Below are 18,172 nucleotides of genomic sequence, written 5' to 3'. Positions count from 1 at the left end.
TTCATAATTAGCATTTGAAAGGATATTATTTGGGTGATATTTGAGACCTGCAGTGAATTTTTCAACAGTTTTACTAAGTTGTCTGTATGTGAATCCTAATTTATTAGTGCATTTCGGAATATCAAAAGAAAGTCGTAATGATACAGAATGTGGAATGCTAGTATGATATAAAATAATGTATAGTACTATATATTTACCAATAACTTGTCAACAAGTGAATAATGTAAATATTGAATAATTTTGTATCATAGTATTTGTAAGCATTGGCGAAATGTACACCTGGTGAATGTGTATTGATCAAGGAGGTTCAAGTTTATTGAACTTCTAGAGATCTAGAGGTTGTAAACTGAGAACAGACTTCTCAAGGTAGAGTGAACCAAGTGAGTATTGGTCACCAAATCCGGGAGGAGAATAACGTACTGGAGAGAAGCACTTGTAGCCAAGGTGTTTAATGCTCAACTGCTAAGCCTGGAACTGAGTCTAAATACTCACGAGATATTCCATGACAATGTATCAATATCATTATGCGAATAACTAAACTAAACCTCGTAACCTCAAATCATTACAGAGGTTCTTGCATCTTTTATGTTATGCCCATGGGTTGTTTATCTGGTGGTGTTCTCGTGAAGCAGTTTTGTAAACAGGCTATTCCCCATATAAACAAACTTGTTCAAATTATTTATGATCTATAGTACTACTTTAGAATTCCTGTAAGTCTGTCTTGTAAGAATCTTAAAGGCCGGTGGTCATTGCGATGCCATGTGCAATATCTGTGTTGATAAACATTGATTTTCCCATAATCCAATGTGTTCTTCTTATGAAAGTTTAGTATCGTCTCAGTTTGTACTTGTTGGTCTAACAGTCAACGTCGCCATCTTTGTTCTTTGTGTGAGTCCCATATATTGTACATGCGCAGTGCAGGGTCCATATCGTTGGAAAAATCATTTGAAAGTTTTTGGATTTTTTGAGGTCTGGAAAGTCTTTAAGTTGTTTTGAATTACAGGAAAAAAAATTCTTTGAAAAGTCTTTAAATTTCTTCATAGTTTTTTATTCATTTTAGAAAGGCCTGTTTTCTCCAGGGAACTATATCCTCAAAACGTTGATGATCTTTTGTGATGATGTTGGCCTGAATTACGGGTCAAAATGTCTTAGGGAAAAATGCAAGAAAGTTTGGGAAAAGGTCTGGAAAAGTCTTGGAAATCATTTGATTCTTGATGCTATGGACCCTGATGTTAAAATTGCCTGGATAATCTTTTGGACTATATTGGTTTTTCATATATTCCTATTTTTGAAACTGACCAAAAATTATGGGTGGACCATTAGACGCTAGAGGGAGCAATTTGTTTTTCCTTCAATTAGTTTTATGCTAGTATTTTTTTCCTAATGAGTTTGCTGTATTTTTTAGCTCCGCTGTCGACTTTGTCGAGCGGAGCTTATCATATGAGTGATTGTCCGTCGTCGTCGTCGTCGTCCGTCGTCGTCGTCCGTCGTCCGTGTCAATGTTTTACTTTTTCGACTTCTTCTTGAAAACTACAAGCCTGAATGCTTTGATACTTGGTGTATATGTACCTTGGGTAGACCTCTCTTAGGTTTGTTCATTTCATGTTGATATCTTCAATTCTCTAATTTTGGTGAATATTTTTGTCATTTTTGGTAAAAAGTGATATTTTCGACTTCTTGTTAAAAACCGCAAGTGCAAATGCTTTGATAATACATATATAGGTACTACATGTGGACCTCTCTCAGATTTGTTCATTTTGTAATGATATCTTTAATTCTCTAATTTTGGTGAATATTTTTGTCATTTTTGGTAAAAAGTGATATTTTCGACTTCTTGTTAAAAACCGCAAGTCCAATTGCTTTGATACTACATATATAGGTACTACATGTGGACCTCTCTCAGATTTGTTCATTTCGTAATGATATCTTCAATTCTCTAATTTTGGTGAATATTTTTGTCATTTTTGGTAAAAAGTGATATTTTCGACTTCTTGTTAAAAACCGCAAGTCCGATTGCTTTGATATTACATATATAGATACTACATGTGGACCTCTCTCAGATTTGTTTATTTTGTGATGATATCTTCAATTCTCTAATTTTGGTGAATATTTTTGTAATTTTTGGTAAAAAGTGATATTTTCGACTTCTTGTTAAAAACCAATAGGTTAATTGCTTTGATATTACATATATAGATACTACATGTAGACCTTTCTCAGATTTGTTCATTTTGTGATGATATCTTCAGTTCTCTAATTTTGGTGAATATTTTTGTCATTTTTGGTAAAAAGTGATATTTTCGACTTCTTGTTGAAAACTGTAAGTCCGATTGCTTTGATATTACATATATAGGTACTACATGTGGACCTCTCTCAGATTTGTTTATTTTGTGATGATATCTTCAATTCTCTAATTTTGGTGAATATTTTTGTAATTTTTGGTAAAAAGTGATATTTTCGACTTCTTGTTAAAAACCAATAGGTTAATTGCTTTGATATTACATATATAGATACTACATGTAGACCTTTCTCAGATTTGTTCATTTTGTGATGATATCTTCAGTTCTCTAATTTTGGTGAATATTTTTGTCATTTTTGGTAAAAAGTGATATTTTCGACTTCTTGTTGAAAACTGTAAGTCCGATTGCTTTGATATTACATATATAGGTACTACATGTGGACCTCTCTCAGATTTGTTCGTTTTGTGATGATATCTTCAATTCTCTAATTAATTTATTTTGGTGAATATTTTTGTAATTTTTTGGTAAAAAGTGATATTTTCGACTTCTTGTTAAAAACTGTAAGTCTGATTGCTTTGATATTATTCATATTGTTCATTTTCTAATCATGTCTTCAGTTCTTTAATTGAAATGTGCATTGCTAACAGCGGAGCTATCTCAGCCGATAGGCTGCTTGTTTAAATAATTTCTTTCTCTTATTGATTTTTTCCCATGATGTTTTTATTGTGCAAATTTATTTTTTCCATAGGTATGTGACTAGGGTCCGCCATCAATTCCTATTAAGAAATTCCATAATGATTTCCAATTTCTCTCGCTTCTCATTCAGCGTTGTTTGACTGATAATCCATAAATTCTCTGCTCCACTCAAAACACAAGTACACATGTATATGATACATTTCAATTCTCAATTTTAATTTATATGCGAAACTGTATTGAGCACAATGTAGGTTGTGGTGAGTATGGGGTTATTACGAGGATACTGCAAAGTATGCACGAAGACAGTACAGAGAGAATATCGACCAACGTGTAGTATCCTCGTAATAACCTTATTATTATACATCTTTCCTCCCAGGAATACATCATGGAAATGCAGAAATCCAAAACATTTAGATTTAGCAAACTTCTTTGTGTGGTCTGGTCTATCCATTGGGGCAGCCATGTTTGTTTTTATTATTAGAGGACACATACATGCGTAATTGTTCCATATTTGGAATTCGCGTTTCCTAATATGGTAGGTTGAAAATACCAAGTGCAATACCGCAAAATTACTGCACACACTGTAATTTATGGTATTATGGTGACAGATGTAAATTAATTATAATTATTTCAATTTATTTCTTAAGATAATTAGTCTTATAATACTTAATATAGAAAATAATGTTGTTTATCATATTGTACATATAAGGAATATACCTTGTATTCTGATTGACATTGGTCAGCAACCATGGAAGTCCTGGATTTATGAAATCCACACTGCATGTATGAAATCTACACTGCACAAAAAATTAAAACACTGGTATCAAACTTCGTCAAATTTTTGATTAGTTTTTGTTTCTATCCAGTTTGTAAATTCAGTTATCTTTGTGTAGACACCAGGGTACAATGGACGAGCGCAACCATTCCCCCAACTTGTGACTCCAGCTAGCACCCATCGTCCATCACGCTTACATACCAAAGGTCCACCACTGTCTCCCTGTGAGAAAGAAAAAAGTTATATCAGTTAAAGCATTGCACTTACCGGTATTTATTAAACTCAAACATTACCATAATTCAAAATAAATTCAATAATCCCTCTAGATCTATTGTATATAATGAGTACAGTGAAAAAAAATCCCAATTCAAATCAAATTTCTTTGACAATTGTGATTCTCACACAGCAGAAGTATATGTATTTCATGCATTCAATTCCCTCAGTACACAGGAGTTCATTTTAAGCTGTTTTTATTTCAAATTGTGTACAAAAAAATTAGGAATCAAATTCATGAAACAAAATTTTATATATTACATTTTGACAATAGTAACCAAAACAGGATATAATAATTTAAAAATATCTCCATGGTGATTCATCTTATGTGATGTGAAACCAAGTAAAATGAAAATTATATACCGGGTAATTATCAATTCTGAATGTATACGTGTTTATCAAATACTGCATTATAATTTGTATTATATAAACATTGCCTAGACACAATAGTTGCACGTGACTATAACTACCTGGCAGGCATCAACGCCTCCTTCACTGTACCCAGCACATAACATATTTGATGTGATGTAATTATACAATAATGTCTCTGTGTTACACTCCAATGTACCAATCAGAGGGACCACTCCTTCCTGTAATATATTGTATGATGGACCTCCCTCTACAGACAAATAACATAGAAATATATTCTAAGGTGAGCTCCATGGAGACTGTGATAGAAGTGTCTTATATAATTTGTATGAATGTCAATTGACTTGTATGATAGTATACCAACACAAAATATTTTGTGTGATATTCCCGGGATAAAAGTTGTTACTTGTAATTAAAATGACAGACATTTAATCGATTAACCGATATAAGTCCTTAGCTTTCCCTTTTTTGACCATTATAATTATGTAGAGGCTGTGAAACCTTCTGAATAAATTTTAATGAAGATACATGTTATTTTTATAACAAATAAATATGAATCCTATGATTAACAATGATTAACCATCTTATAATCACTGATTTGTTCGCCATATATGTGAAAATATTGAAATTAAGAATAGTCGTATAGAATTTTTAAATATGGTTTCAGTTTATGATAAAAAAAAATTCAAGAATTATCTAAGGATAACTTACTTAAAAAATTATTTACCTCAAATGATAGTTTCATTGTTAACAGTCTCGAAAAATGTGTTCAATATCTAAATTTGTTTTTCTCTATTACTACTAATATTTTATATTTCTTTTCTTACTTATTGTTTTATTTGTTATTGATGTTTATTTTTTTTTTTTGTTCTTGTATGTTTATTGACCATAGATAATGTAATTCAATGCATTATTTTGTGCCAAATAAAATATACTATACTATACTATGACCATGAGCAAATCTGAGATATGGATAGTTGAATTTTATTTCTTATCTAAGGGGTGGACCATTTGATATCCTGGGGGGCTAGGAAGATTCAAATGAAGCCTACGTTTTGTCCCCTTTCTGATATGGAATTATTATTTTTAGCAGACCTTGTCGCTAATTTTTACATGTATATAATGTAGGATTTTTTTTCCATAAAATCCCCCCCCCCCAGGATATCAAATGGTCCGCCCCTACACATCACCGACAACTCTTGAGTGAAAACGTTACATGTAACAGTGCAATCCCATCAACTCACCGTAGGTGGATCCCCATCCACTGACATAACACATTTCTCCGTCTTGGAAAATAGTCCCTTTGCCCGGAAGACAGACGTTATTGACAGTGTCGTACACGAAGTTCGCCTGATCGGATAGCTTCAGCAACGCGATGTCACTGTCTTGTGTTACATCATTATACATCTCATGGACGATGATGTCATCGATGAGATGACGTGTGGTTGTCGGCGATGTACTATGCAGATCGTGTATACCAGTATATACAGCATAGTTAGACGGGTAAGGTGAACTGGAAACAGAGTGGTGACAAAAACGGTATTATCTTTATGGGTGTCTAGTCTTATTTTATTAAAGCGAGAGGGTAGTCACCTGCGCAATTGAGGGAATTGAGTCCCAAGCGACGATAACAACACACGCTAAAAACGCAAAGGCTCATGGGTAGATGCTTGTTTGTAAACAATGACACGCTATGGCCATCTGACGCATGCGCAGGCGACTTGATTAGATTTAATGTTACGGTCATCACAAGGCGACCAGGAATCATGGGTGATGATAGTGGGATGGGCTTACTATAGATAGAACATGTCTGGTATATAATATTTGACATAAAACTATAGCAACATAGTCTCTGTATCTGTGTGTGGTTTGTGAGATCTAAAGACTACATGTATTCTGCTGTAATTTTATGACCATTCTCTAGTTCTTCCCTTTTACTACCATTTCCCATCTTCCCTAGGCTTCCTGTAATTAGATTGATTCTATGTAACTACGGTGAATACATGTGATCAATACTTACGGTGAACCATGTAATGAATTATATGTTGAATACACTTAAGTACGTACGATGGATGCATGTAGTGAATATATATGGCGAATACATAACTGTAAATGCGGTGAATACATTCACTGATTACAAAATATTTAATTACAACAATAAAGAAGATGAAGACTGAACTTACTCTGCGACACAATGTGCTGCGGTTACCACCCATGTCTCGGAGATAAGAGAACCACCACAGAGCAATGTATCTGTTAAACCCCGCGTATCTACAAATGCTATCTTTTATAAACAATACAGTTATTGTTAAATTAAACATATTATGATTGTAATCGTTTTGACATAATATGAGTCCTTGACGTCATACATGTCCAGTTACGAGTGATGTTTATACGAAGTTTTAATGAAATTGGATCAGGCATACCTGGGACACGGTTTGTGACATTTTTGTGTGTGTTTTGGGGACACGAATAGCCACCGATATGTAAAAATTTATAAAAATCGGTCAAAGCATTTCCGAGAAAAGGACCAAATCTGTAAAAACATCTCTGAAAAACGACAGAACAATTGTAAAAAACGAAATGGCCGCCAATCGGTCACTATGAATCAAATCACGAAACAAAATGATGTACCTGGCCACCATTATCATAAATGATGCTAATGCCAAGTTTTTGTGCCTGGGGAACGGTTGATGGCATGTAAAATATTTTTGGGATAAAATGATCACCAGTGAGTCAAAGATCAACCAACATGAAAAACAAATCGAAGTGTATATATATTCCATTATGTCATCCAACTTTGAACGGACGCTAGGGTAATTCCTGATCGGACCGGGGAGATTGAATATTTGGTGTATAATTAATCATAAATAAATCATAGACAGTAAATCGAGATGCCACCTACTCTATTATGCCATTCATTCACAACGAACATACAATAAATACTAGTAGTATCTTGGATTACATTCTACTACGTTTCGCCTCCGTGAGTGCGCATGTGTCCTGAATTAATGCTACTCACTAACTGTAATTGTGCAGTTTTAACTTCCCTGTGTTATCAAAGAAATTAAATCCAAGTGTGTATAACTCAAGGTGTATATCGATTAAATATTGATAATTACTCAATAATGTTTACTGCGTATGTGTTAATGTAATACTAACTCACCTGCCATGGCCATTCGCCTACGTCTGCATCTCGGCCGCCGACTATTTTCGGATTAATGTTATTTTTATGGGTTTTTTGTACACCGCAGCCTGTCAAATTTGTCAACCCTGTGCCACCATCATATGGATCTGCTACTGTTGGAGTGCCCGGTAATGGACTGTCGGTGACGTCACCGCCACCTCCCGTTCCTAGAACATCTATAAATAATTACAGACCATGTTTGAACTTGTTTATGCCATATTTATGCTGTCATTTTATTGACAATATATCTGCTGACCATGATCATGTCTGAGAAGGTATCACATGGCATATTCTATAATACAAAAATGGCAATGAACAGAATGTGTGGCAGTAAGAGGAAAGCACCTACCATGAGGTATATTTAAACTCTCACTAAATCTACAAACAGAGCACCTGTCACCAGATAGCATGATTACACATTACTCTGGCACTAGTACATGGAGAGTATTTAAACACACTCACTAAATCTGTATAAAGAAAGATTCATGTGATCATTCTGTAATCGTGTGTGTCTAAATTATATGAACGGGTATTTTACTATGATTAATCAGCAGAGACTGGTGGTGGAAGCAAAAACAAATCAGACAAGAATGAGAAGATGTATCCCAATATTCACCTGTACTAAACCTTATTGGGCCAACCGGGGCAATTAAAAATGAAAAGTTATGGTTGAGTTATGTAATCGACGACGGGGAGGAAAGCCGACTGAAACTGAGACAAAGGCGAACAGAAGAGGGAAGCAGACAAATGGACATTCCAATATTCAGAAACTGGTCACTGGTAGCATAGTGGTTGTCGCATCAGACTCATGATCGGTAGACCCAAGTTCAAATCTTATCTTAGGATGAACATCAAAGGGTCGACCACTCAATGAGAAGTTCAACTCCACTGGGCGAGATTCATTTACTAACGAATGCGACTTTGGGGGAACAAGCAAGTGCTTGTGTTCGACCGGGTCTGGTTGACGCCAGGATAGCGCATTACAAATTGCCATTTGACAGAGAGATGGCCACACAGCCCTGTCATGTAGTCCCAAACATGAATATGACTTCTAAAAAAAAAAAAAAAAAAAAAAACTGGCCAGGTTCGAATAGAAGGCATGATGTATAGAAAGCTGAGGGGAAATTCAACTGATCACATCTCTTTTTCGGCCAGTAGGGAAGGAGAAGAGGCATGGTCTGGTGTAACAGTTATAATAATTTTATTAACACTTACACATTCCCCGGAGGGATTGGCAATGGTTACAAAAGTTTAAAAAGGAATAAAAGGTTACAAAACAGAAAATAGATAATAAAAAAAACAAAAACAAAACAATCTAAGCTAATACATTACAGATAATAGCTAGTATAAAATTATGATACTACGATAGATAGAAAACAAAATGCAAAACTCAAATAGTGAGAGAAGGTTGTCACTGGGGTTGCTGTCTTATTTCAAAACACTTCTTTAGGTACCTTGCTACGGGGAGTGTTAGGCCACTGTTGTTTAGCAAGGCTATGAATTGAGTCTTTAGCGGCAAATTTTTAAAGTTTTGGATTTTGGTTTTTGCTATTTCGAATAGGACATTTCTTTCGGGGGTATATCTTTTACATGACATCATGAGGTGATACTCATCTTCTACTTCATTTTGATCACAAAGGTTGCATAATCTATTAGCAAGGGGTATTCCTTTGTGTCTGCCAGTCTCAATTTTCAAGTTATGGTCACTGAGGCGGAATTTAGTTAAATTTTCGCGCATATCAATGTTTTTCAGGGTAACAAGGTATGTTTCGAAAGCAAAATTGTTTTTTAATTCTCTGTATGTTCTTAATTTATTTTTTTCATTTTGTTTTGATCGATTGTCATTATGTAATTCACTTTTCCAAGTTGATATGAATGATGTTTGTATATTTTTGTTGATTTGTCCTAATTGCCTTGCAGTTAGAGTTTCATCGCTGTCGATCAGGTAAGAATGGTTGATGTTATTTAAAAGGGAATCTATATTGGTCTACCATTTACTATTAATTTCTTTATTTTCTTGGAAAGCTAGTTTTAGTAATGGATTTGACGAGTTCTTTATACGATTAAAATATTTTATCATTTGTTTTTCGATAAAAGTCTCCAATGGGTAACGTCCAAGTTCGCCGTATAAACCCATTTTTGTAGTGTTTTTGGATGTACCCAAAAGAAAACGAAGATAATTTATATGTACATCTTCAATTGGTGATTTTAGTAAAATTTCATCTCCCCATACATCACTACCATATGTGAGAATTGGTCTGATTAGTTTATCAAACAGAGAGAGTGACAGTGGTATACTTAGATTTTTGCCTGTTTTTCCCTTTAAGGAAAATAAGGCCTTTAAAGCTTTTCTTTTTATGCTTTTTAGGCCTTCCTTGAATTTTCCATTAGCGCTTACTATTAATCCTAGGTAATTGGTTGATTTTATAGTAATTAACTCACAACCTTCAAAGAAGAAAATATCATTCTCTAGAAGTCTGTTTGATCTGTTAAAGATCATAGTTTTTGTCTTTTCCGTGTTAACAGTTAGATGCCATTTTTTAGTGTATATCGATAAATTATCAAGGCAAGTTTGTAATCCTGTTTTTGATTCAGAAAGTATTACAAGATCGTCAGCATACATTATACAGTTAATAGGTGTGTTTTGTAGTTTGGGTGGGTCACATCTAGGTTTATTAAGGACATCAGGTAAATCGTTTATGAAGATGTTGAATAGGGTTGGGCTTAAGTTACAGCCCTGTTTTACTCCCACCCTTGAAGTGAAGTGTTCAGTTAATCCTTCTTTGCTCTTAACTTTATATTTTACCTTACTATACATATTTTTTATAATTTTATAGATTTTACCTGATATTCCAAGTTTTAACAATTTAATATACAACCCCTGATGCCAGACACTGTCGAAGGCCTTTTTTAGGTCAACAAAGCACGCATATATTTTATTTGTATTTTTACTATTATTTTTTTGTATTTTAATATTTTCTTTGTTATTGGCAGTGCTGCTATTATAAAGATATTTGTTAATAATTGTCTTAAGAATGAAGATATTGTCTGTTGTGCGTCGATCTTTTCGGAATCCGAATTGCTTGTTTGAAAGTATGTTCTTTTTTTCTAAGAATGTGGTTAGTCTAATGTTTAGAATGCTTGTAAATAATTTGCCAAAGCAACTAGAAATGGCAATGCCTCTATAGTTAGATGGGTTAGATTTGGAGCCGGATTTGTGGATTGGTATAAAAAAACTGAGGTTCCAAGAATCTGGAAAGTGATTTGAATTAAAAATTATATTAAAAAGCTTAGGTATGGCTTTCAGTAAGTTGGCTTGGCTGTGTTTTAGCATTTCATTGCAAATTTTATCTTGACTCGAAGCTTTATTATTTTTCAATAGGTTAATTCCTTTTAAAATTTCATCTTTTAGAATTGGGCCGTTCAAGTCAGAATTAAGAGCCATGTGTTCTTCTTTGTTCTTTAATTCAGTAGTTAAATCATCACTGTGGGATGTGGAATTTGCATTAAATAACTTTTTAAAATATGATAGCCATTCAACAAATAGGTCGACTGACCAAGTGCAAATGCATTTTTACCGAGAACCGATGCAGAAAACATGTTCACCATGTGATGACGATAGGCGCTAATGAGAAATGATCAAAGTGCAAAATTGGTACCATAATTTGATATGATTTGATAAGATCAATGGGAGATGGCCAACAAACTGTATATGCGGCAGTTTGTAATACTAGGTTTAGTAATACTGTGAAGTATCAGGGGGATAAATCTCTTTCTCTCGGGTTCTCCACACTTGTCAGGGGGGAACTCGTCTCGTCTCTATATCTCGTCCCCTTGAGGTACGGGATCGGGAAAGTCACTTATACTTTACAGTCAAATAAGACACACACAACGAAATACGTTTCAGCTCTCGTCTTAGTCGGTCAATCGAGCACTCTATAAGACACAGCGCCCTGGGGAAAAAATCCCCAAGACTCTCGCAAGGCTGACCCAAGACTAGCCCAAGACTGGACTGCCTCAAGGCTCGCCCCTGGACTCTCTCGGACTGCGTCTCTCTCTTCTCTACTGCGTCTGTCGTGGAGTATTCGCCAAGACCAACTCAAACTCTCTTTATTCATTTTCAAAACTCTAACCAATTACAAAGCAGTAAAAAGACTCTAAGGCGTAACCTTCAACCATAAAGCCAATCACACTAAGTACTGAATACGTCATATCTTTTGATTAATCGTTCACTACATTAATAACTATGGATATAAACTGTCAGAATGAGTAGTCTAAAAAGCGGCGGTTATCTGGTAATTAGTTCCAAATCACTGAGCCAAGTTCCGTCCAAAACTTCAAATAGGCCTACACGATGACAGACATAACACAGCAATTCGCTAATAATCAGTTAATTAAGTCGACCAACAGATACGCGAAAACAAATTCATGACAGAAGTAACGTCAGGAAGATATAGATAATTACTTGCGTTTCGTAACAAGAAACATAAATATTGACAGTGGGTCAAGCACAAATACACACCTTCCCTGGAGTTTGGTTCAGCACAACGTAAAACAGAAACGTCAAATGGTCAAATCACGAAACATAGTAAACACTATAACACGCATATCAGGTGCTGTGTCAATCTTCCAATCAGCGTCCTCCATATAGAGTTTAAGTTTAATCATGTTTAATCAAACGATGGCTCCACAAACTTATATACGTCGCCCTCTAGGGGCAATACTTTTCACAGGTTTAATGCTCGTATCCACTCATACAGCTTCAATATTATATTCTTTGTATTATTACATTGTTCTGCTTCTTCTAATGTCAACCACATTCAATAAGTTTGAACTGAATGCGATATATGTTTTGTATATCTGTCCACTTATGATTTCCCATCAAGGAAATATAGCGTGCCAAGAGTGAAAACCGTAAGGTCTGTGTACTGAACTCTTCTTAACAACTGGGATTATTGTTATATCAGCGGGTGATTTTATAACTATACAATCACTTGAACATTGCTGGACCTTTTTGATTATCTTATTATATAATTATCTCGTATATTACCCAATTACCTTATTTATTTTGTATTTTGACTTGATTGACAGTATAGTAATTAAATCACTAGAAACGTGTTTCGAAAACATCACAAGATGATGAAACCATACCACAGTATCTAACAAGGCTGAAGAAAGCATCCTGTGAATATGAGGCTGATAGAGACCAAATTAGAGATCACGTTGAAGTACACTGTTAATTTTAGCCATTAATAGGCGGTGTGTTGATAAACATTGAGTTTCCCACAATCCAATGCGATCGTTTAATGGGAATCACCTTGCACTAATTACCGTCAGTGATGTCTTTGATACCTTCCAATCACCTAAAAAATACCTAATTAAACCTTGGTAACGTCTCAGTCTGTACTCGTTGATCTGCACAACAATCAAAGTCGCAATTGTTGAGACCCATAGATCGCGCGCATGCGTGGCACAGTGCTTTTTTGAGGCAGAAACCCCTAAAACACTCAAAAGGGTCCTTTGAAGCTGTAGAATAACAATTCCAGTACATGAAAGAATTATAAGGTCAGCCGGTCACTAGTCAGAAACACACCTGAGTACAACTCTTTTATGTCATACCCAGCCCAAGGCAAGACATGCAGAAAATGTGTTGGTCAGAATCACTTTGCAACAAAGTGGCGGCATGAAAAGAACTGGAAAAGCCCATATGAATGATTTGGAAGATGAAGAATCGGATAGTGATGGTCATTATGCATTTATAATAAAACAACAATAAATAAATGTGTCAGATTCACAAAAATACCAGTGAATGTAGAATGAGCTGAAATCTGAATGATAGTAGTCTCTGGCAAGTGACAGCAATATTATAGGCAGAGACTTATGGGAACACCTGATGAAGAAAAAATGTGAATCCAGGAAATCTACAAAGAAATTATTCCCATACACTTCGAGGGCACAATTATTAACATGTTGATGTTTTGATATATTATAGCCAGTTGAAAAGCCTAGGCTTTGAATGGGTCCGGTTGTTAGCGGTGCCACTATCAAATGAAAACATTCAAATGTGTATTGACGAGTTGCAAAATAGGAAAGACACTCGATCCTTACAATTGACAAGAAATTATAGGAAATTAGCCAAAGTAAGTGTTCTTTAAGCTGGAACTCATCGGAAATATATCAATATGAAATACAGGAAATAAGGCAAGGTATTCTGGCAATAGAAAACATATTCATACGTCAAAACAGAAAGAGCATTATATATGTTTGCGGCGAGTATTAGAGCGTATTCAAACTGTTAACTCTTAACACAGACAAAGTGTGTCAGAGTTACATATGTTAGACATAAGCAACTTGGCCCAGCATGAGATAAAGTAGAAGCTGTAACTGATGCAAGAACACTGGAAACTGCCAGTAAAGTCAGACATATTCTTGGACTTATCAATTAATGTTCTATATGTATACCTATTTTCTTACTGTCGCCGGTTCACTACATCAACAAGAAAGATCAAGAGTGAGATTGTGATTTGCGGTACTATGACCACAATGCCAAGACCAAGGTTTTCACAGATGTAAGTCCGATCAGTATAGGTATGGTCCACATCCAAGAAAATAGAGATGGGCCAAAAGTAATGGTAATCAGATACGTTGAAAGGCGATATTTACAAACTGAAAAAAACGTTGGATCTTGAGTGGGCTTGTGTAAAGTTCCAACCATATTTGTATGGAATAATCATTACATTTTATCTAGCCACTGATCACAAACCGTTAGAGGTCATCTACTCTCATCGCCCACAGCATGTGCTAGGAGATGGGTATTAGGCAACAGCCACACCAGTTCAAATTAGTATGTATACAAAGGGTAAGGAACATGAAGAACCCACTATCACGATTGTTAGATAACAAAATTGGTTTGATCACAAAAGTTTGAGATTTTTCAATGTAAATGGTACACCTAGAATCATTACAACATCAGCTGATGACAACGTATTGAAACTGACAAATGTGAAATTGTGAGTTGTGTACTGTTGGCAATTTAGTATTGTCAAGAACAAGATTTGTGATTCTGATAAACTGAGACCTACATTGTTATCACTTGTTCATGAGGGTCATTTAGCAGATGCAGGGACTAAGCAAAATTTTAGATCTAGAGTCTGGTGGCAAAGAATGAAAAATAATGATATAAAAACATTTTCGTACATGCCACGGTTGCCAACTTACAAGTAGAGCAAATCTGCCTAAGCAGATTAGGAGTACTTAGTCTTTCTGGAGCACAATGGAAGAATTTGACAGTAGATTTGCCAACCTCTGCCAGGAGAATATATTTTATAGTGATTGATTACTACAGTCAGTGATATGAGAGTGAAGAAAACTGTCACAGTGCTGAACAGAATATTCGCCAGACACAGGTTACTATTGTCTATATCCAGTGGCAGTGAGCCACAGTTCATACCTGAAGTATTTACCAATTACATGACAGAAATTAGTTACAGTATATTAGTTCCCAGTTACACAAAAATGACCACAAGCGGCAAAATCATTCACTTGAAAAGCGCATGAAGATGGCACAAGCTGAAGGAAGAGACTGAAAAGAAGCAATTTTTACGTACATTGGAGTTTACAAGACAATACCACAGTCAACAGCGGGCAAAAACCCAGCAGAACTGTTGTACAGTAGGCAGATGACCAAATGAACGGGGAAATCACTGATCTGGAAGTTCGAGGCGATAAATAATTCAAGTAAGTTAGAAAACACAATTGACCAAATAAATTGTGAACTTACATGTGAAAATAAGAACTATTGCTATGACAGCTAAACTTAAGCAGAAAACGATTGTTGAAATTATCAAGCATGTTTTCGTGACTGAGCTGGTTGTATCTGGTTTAACATTTGCTGCAGTAGTTGAAGATGAGTTGTGTTGCTGTTCTGTTCTGTTTCTTGCAATATATGCCTGTAAAACAAAACAATAGTTGTAATACAGCCATTACTGGTCATTGGGGTAAGTATTACAGTCATAAGGCAGTAGTAAAACTTTTAAGGTAGTCAATTTTATTCTGAGAAAGTGCCAAAGATATACCTGAAATCGAAACCATAAAATCGTAATCAAATAATTATAAGTGTACACTATACCATAGTGTTACTAACTTATATTGACAACACAACTTTCTGTAGTTTGATGCTGCAGGAAGACCTTCCAATTGTGTTACATCCCATTATCAACTATGTTACTCTTTATAATCAAGCTTTCAACTATATTACTACCCATAACCAAGCTTTCATCTATGTTACTACTCATAACCAAGCTTTCAACTATGTTACTACCCATAACCAAGCTTTCATCTATGTTACTACTCATAACCAAGCTTTCAACTATGTTACTACCCATAACCAAACTTTCAACTATGTTACTACTCATAACAACGCTTTCATCTATGTTACTACCCATAACCAAACTTTCAACTATGTTACTACTCATAACAAAGCTTTCATCTATGTTACTACTCATAACCAAGTTTTCAACTATGTTACTACCCATAACCAAGCTTTCAACTATCATTACTGCCCATAACCAAGCTTTCAACTATGTTACTACTCACAACCAAGCTTCCAACTATGTTACTACTGACAACCAAGCTTTTAACTATGTTACTACCCATAACCAAGCTTTCAACTATGTTACTACCCATAACCAAGCTTTCAACTATGTTACTATCAAATAACCAAGCTTTCAACTATGTTACTATCAAATAACCAAGCTTTCAACTATGTTACTACTCATAACCAAGCTTTCAACTATGTTACTATCAAATAACCAAGCTTTCAACTATGTTACTACTCATAACCAAGCTTTCAACTATGTTACTACTCACAACCAAGCTTCCAACTATGTTACTACTGACAACCAAGCTTTTAACTATGTTACTACCCATAACCAAGCTTTCAACTATGTTACTACCCATAACCAAGCTTTCAACTATGTTACTATCAAATAACCAAGCTTTCAACTATGTTACTATCAAATAACCAAGCTTTCAACTATGTTACTACCCATAACCAAGCTTTCAACTATGTTACTATCAAATAACCAAGCTTTCAACTATGTTACTATCAAATAACCAAGCTTTCAACTATGTTACTACTCATAACCAAGCTTTCAACTATGTTACTACCCATAACCAAGCTTTCAACTATGTTACTACCCATAACCAAGCTTTCAACTATGTTACTACTCATAACCAAGCTTTCAACTATGTTACTACCCATAACCAAGCTTTCAACTATGTTACTACTCACAACCAAGCTTTCAACTATGTTACTACTCACAACCAAGCTTTTAACTATGTTACTACTCACAACCAAGCTTTCAACTATGTTACTACTCACAACCAAGCTTTTAACTATGTTACTACCCATAACCAAGCTTTCAACTATGTTACTACCCATAACCAAGCTTTCAACTATGTTACTATCAAATAACCAAGCTTTCAACTATGTTACTACCCATAACCAAGCTTTCAACTATGTTACTACCCATAACCAAGCTTTCAACTATGTTACTACCCATAACCAACCTTTCAACTATGTTACTACCCATAACCAAGCTTTCAACTATGTTACTACTCACAACCAAGCTTTTAACTATGTTACTACCCATAACCAAGCTTTCAACTATGTTACTATCAAATAACCAAGCTTTCAACTATGTTACTACCCATAACCAAGCTTTCAACTATGTTACTACCCATAACCAAGCTTTCAACTATGTTACTACTCACAACCAAGCTTTCAACTATGTTACTACTCACAACCAAGCTTTTAACTATGTTACTACTCATAACCAAGCTTTCAACTATGTTATTACCCATAACCAAGCTTTCAACTATGTTACTACTCACAACCAAGCTTTTAACTATGTTACTACCCATAACCAAGCTTTCAACTATGTTACTACTCACAACCAAGCTTTCAACTATGTTACTACCCATAACCAAGCTTTCAACTATGTTACTACTCACAACCAAGCTTTTAACTATGTTACTACCCATAACCAAGCTTTCAACTATGTTACTATCAAATAACCAAGCTTTCAACTATGTTACTATCAAATAACCAAGCTTTCAACTATGTTACTACCCATAACCAAGCTTTCAACTATGTTACTACCCATAACCAAGCTTTCAACTATGTTACTACACATAACCAAGCTTTCAACTATGTTACTACTCACAACCATGCTTCCAACTATGTTACTACTCACAACCAAGCTTTTAACTATGTTACTACTCACAACCAAGCTTTTAACTATGTTACTACCCATAACCAAGCTTCCAACTATGTTACTACCCATAACCAAGCTTTCAACTATATTACTACCCATAACCAAGCTTTCAACTATCATTACTACCCATAACCAAGCTTTCAACTATGTTACTACCCATAACCAAGCTTTCAACTATGTTACTACCCATAACCAAGCTTTCAACTATGTTACTACCCATAACCAAGCTTTCAACTATGTTACTATCAAATAACCAAGCTTTCAACTATGTTACTACCCATAACCAAGCTTTCAACTATGTTACTACCCATAACCAAGCTTTCAACTATGTTACTACTAATAACCAAGCTTTCAACTA

At 35.0% G+C, this 18,172-nt stretch overlaps 1 protein-coding gene across 1 annotated transcript; it reads right to left on the bottom strand.

Annotated features, from left to right (window-relative positions):
- Nucleotides 1–3,548: 3,548 nt before the first annotated feature.
- On the bottom strand, nt 3,549–5,874 carry LOC144356276 (transmembrane protease serine 5-like). The gene is made up of 3 exons (XM_085493519.1): nt 5,595–5,874; nt 4,452–4,600; nt 3,549–3,930 (listed from the first exon to the last, which is right to left on the bottom strand). Exons 1-3 carry the CDS (start codon nt 5,755–5,757, stop codon nt 3,757–3,759), a joined length of 486 nt encoding a protein of 161 aa, XP_085349645.1. The 5' UTR covers nt 5,758–5,874; the 3' UTR covers nt 3,549–3,756.
- Between the last annotated feature and the right edge of the window lie 12,298 nt (nt 5,875–18,172).

This window comes from Saccoglossus kowalevskii, chromosome 19, assembly GCF_978046115.1.
Source record: "Saccoglossus kowalevskii chromosome 19, keSacKowa6.1, whole genome shotgun sequence".
Taxonomy (NCBI): Eukaryota; Metazoa; Hemichordata; class Enteropneusta; family Harrimaniidae; genus Saccoglossus; species Saccoglossus kowalevskii.
The sequence above is the reverse complement of the archived record's forward strand: the minus strand, read 5'-3'. Positions and strand labels throughout refer to the sequence as shown.

What these genes read in the sequence shown, in the direction of transcription:
- LOC144356276 (XM_085493519.1), bottom strand. Translation starts at nt 5,757, where the DNA reads ATGTATAATGATGTAACACAAGACAGTGACATCGCGTTGCTGAAGCTA. An exon ending in TGGATGGGGATCCACCTACG is followed by an intron (nt 4,601 to 5,594) that starts GTGAGTTGATGG and finishes ATTTGTCTGTAG; the next exon opens with AGGGAGGTCCATCATACAAT. An exon ending in GAGGCGTTGATGCCTGCCAG is followed by an intron (nt 3,931 to 4,451) that starts GTAGTTATAGTC and finishes TCTTTCTCACAG; the next exon opens with GGAGACAGTGGTGGACCTTT.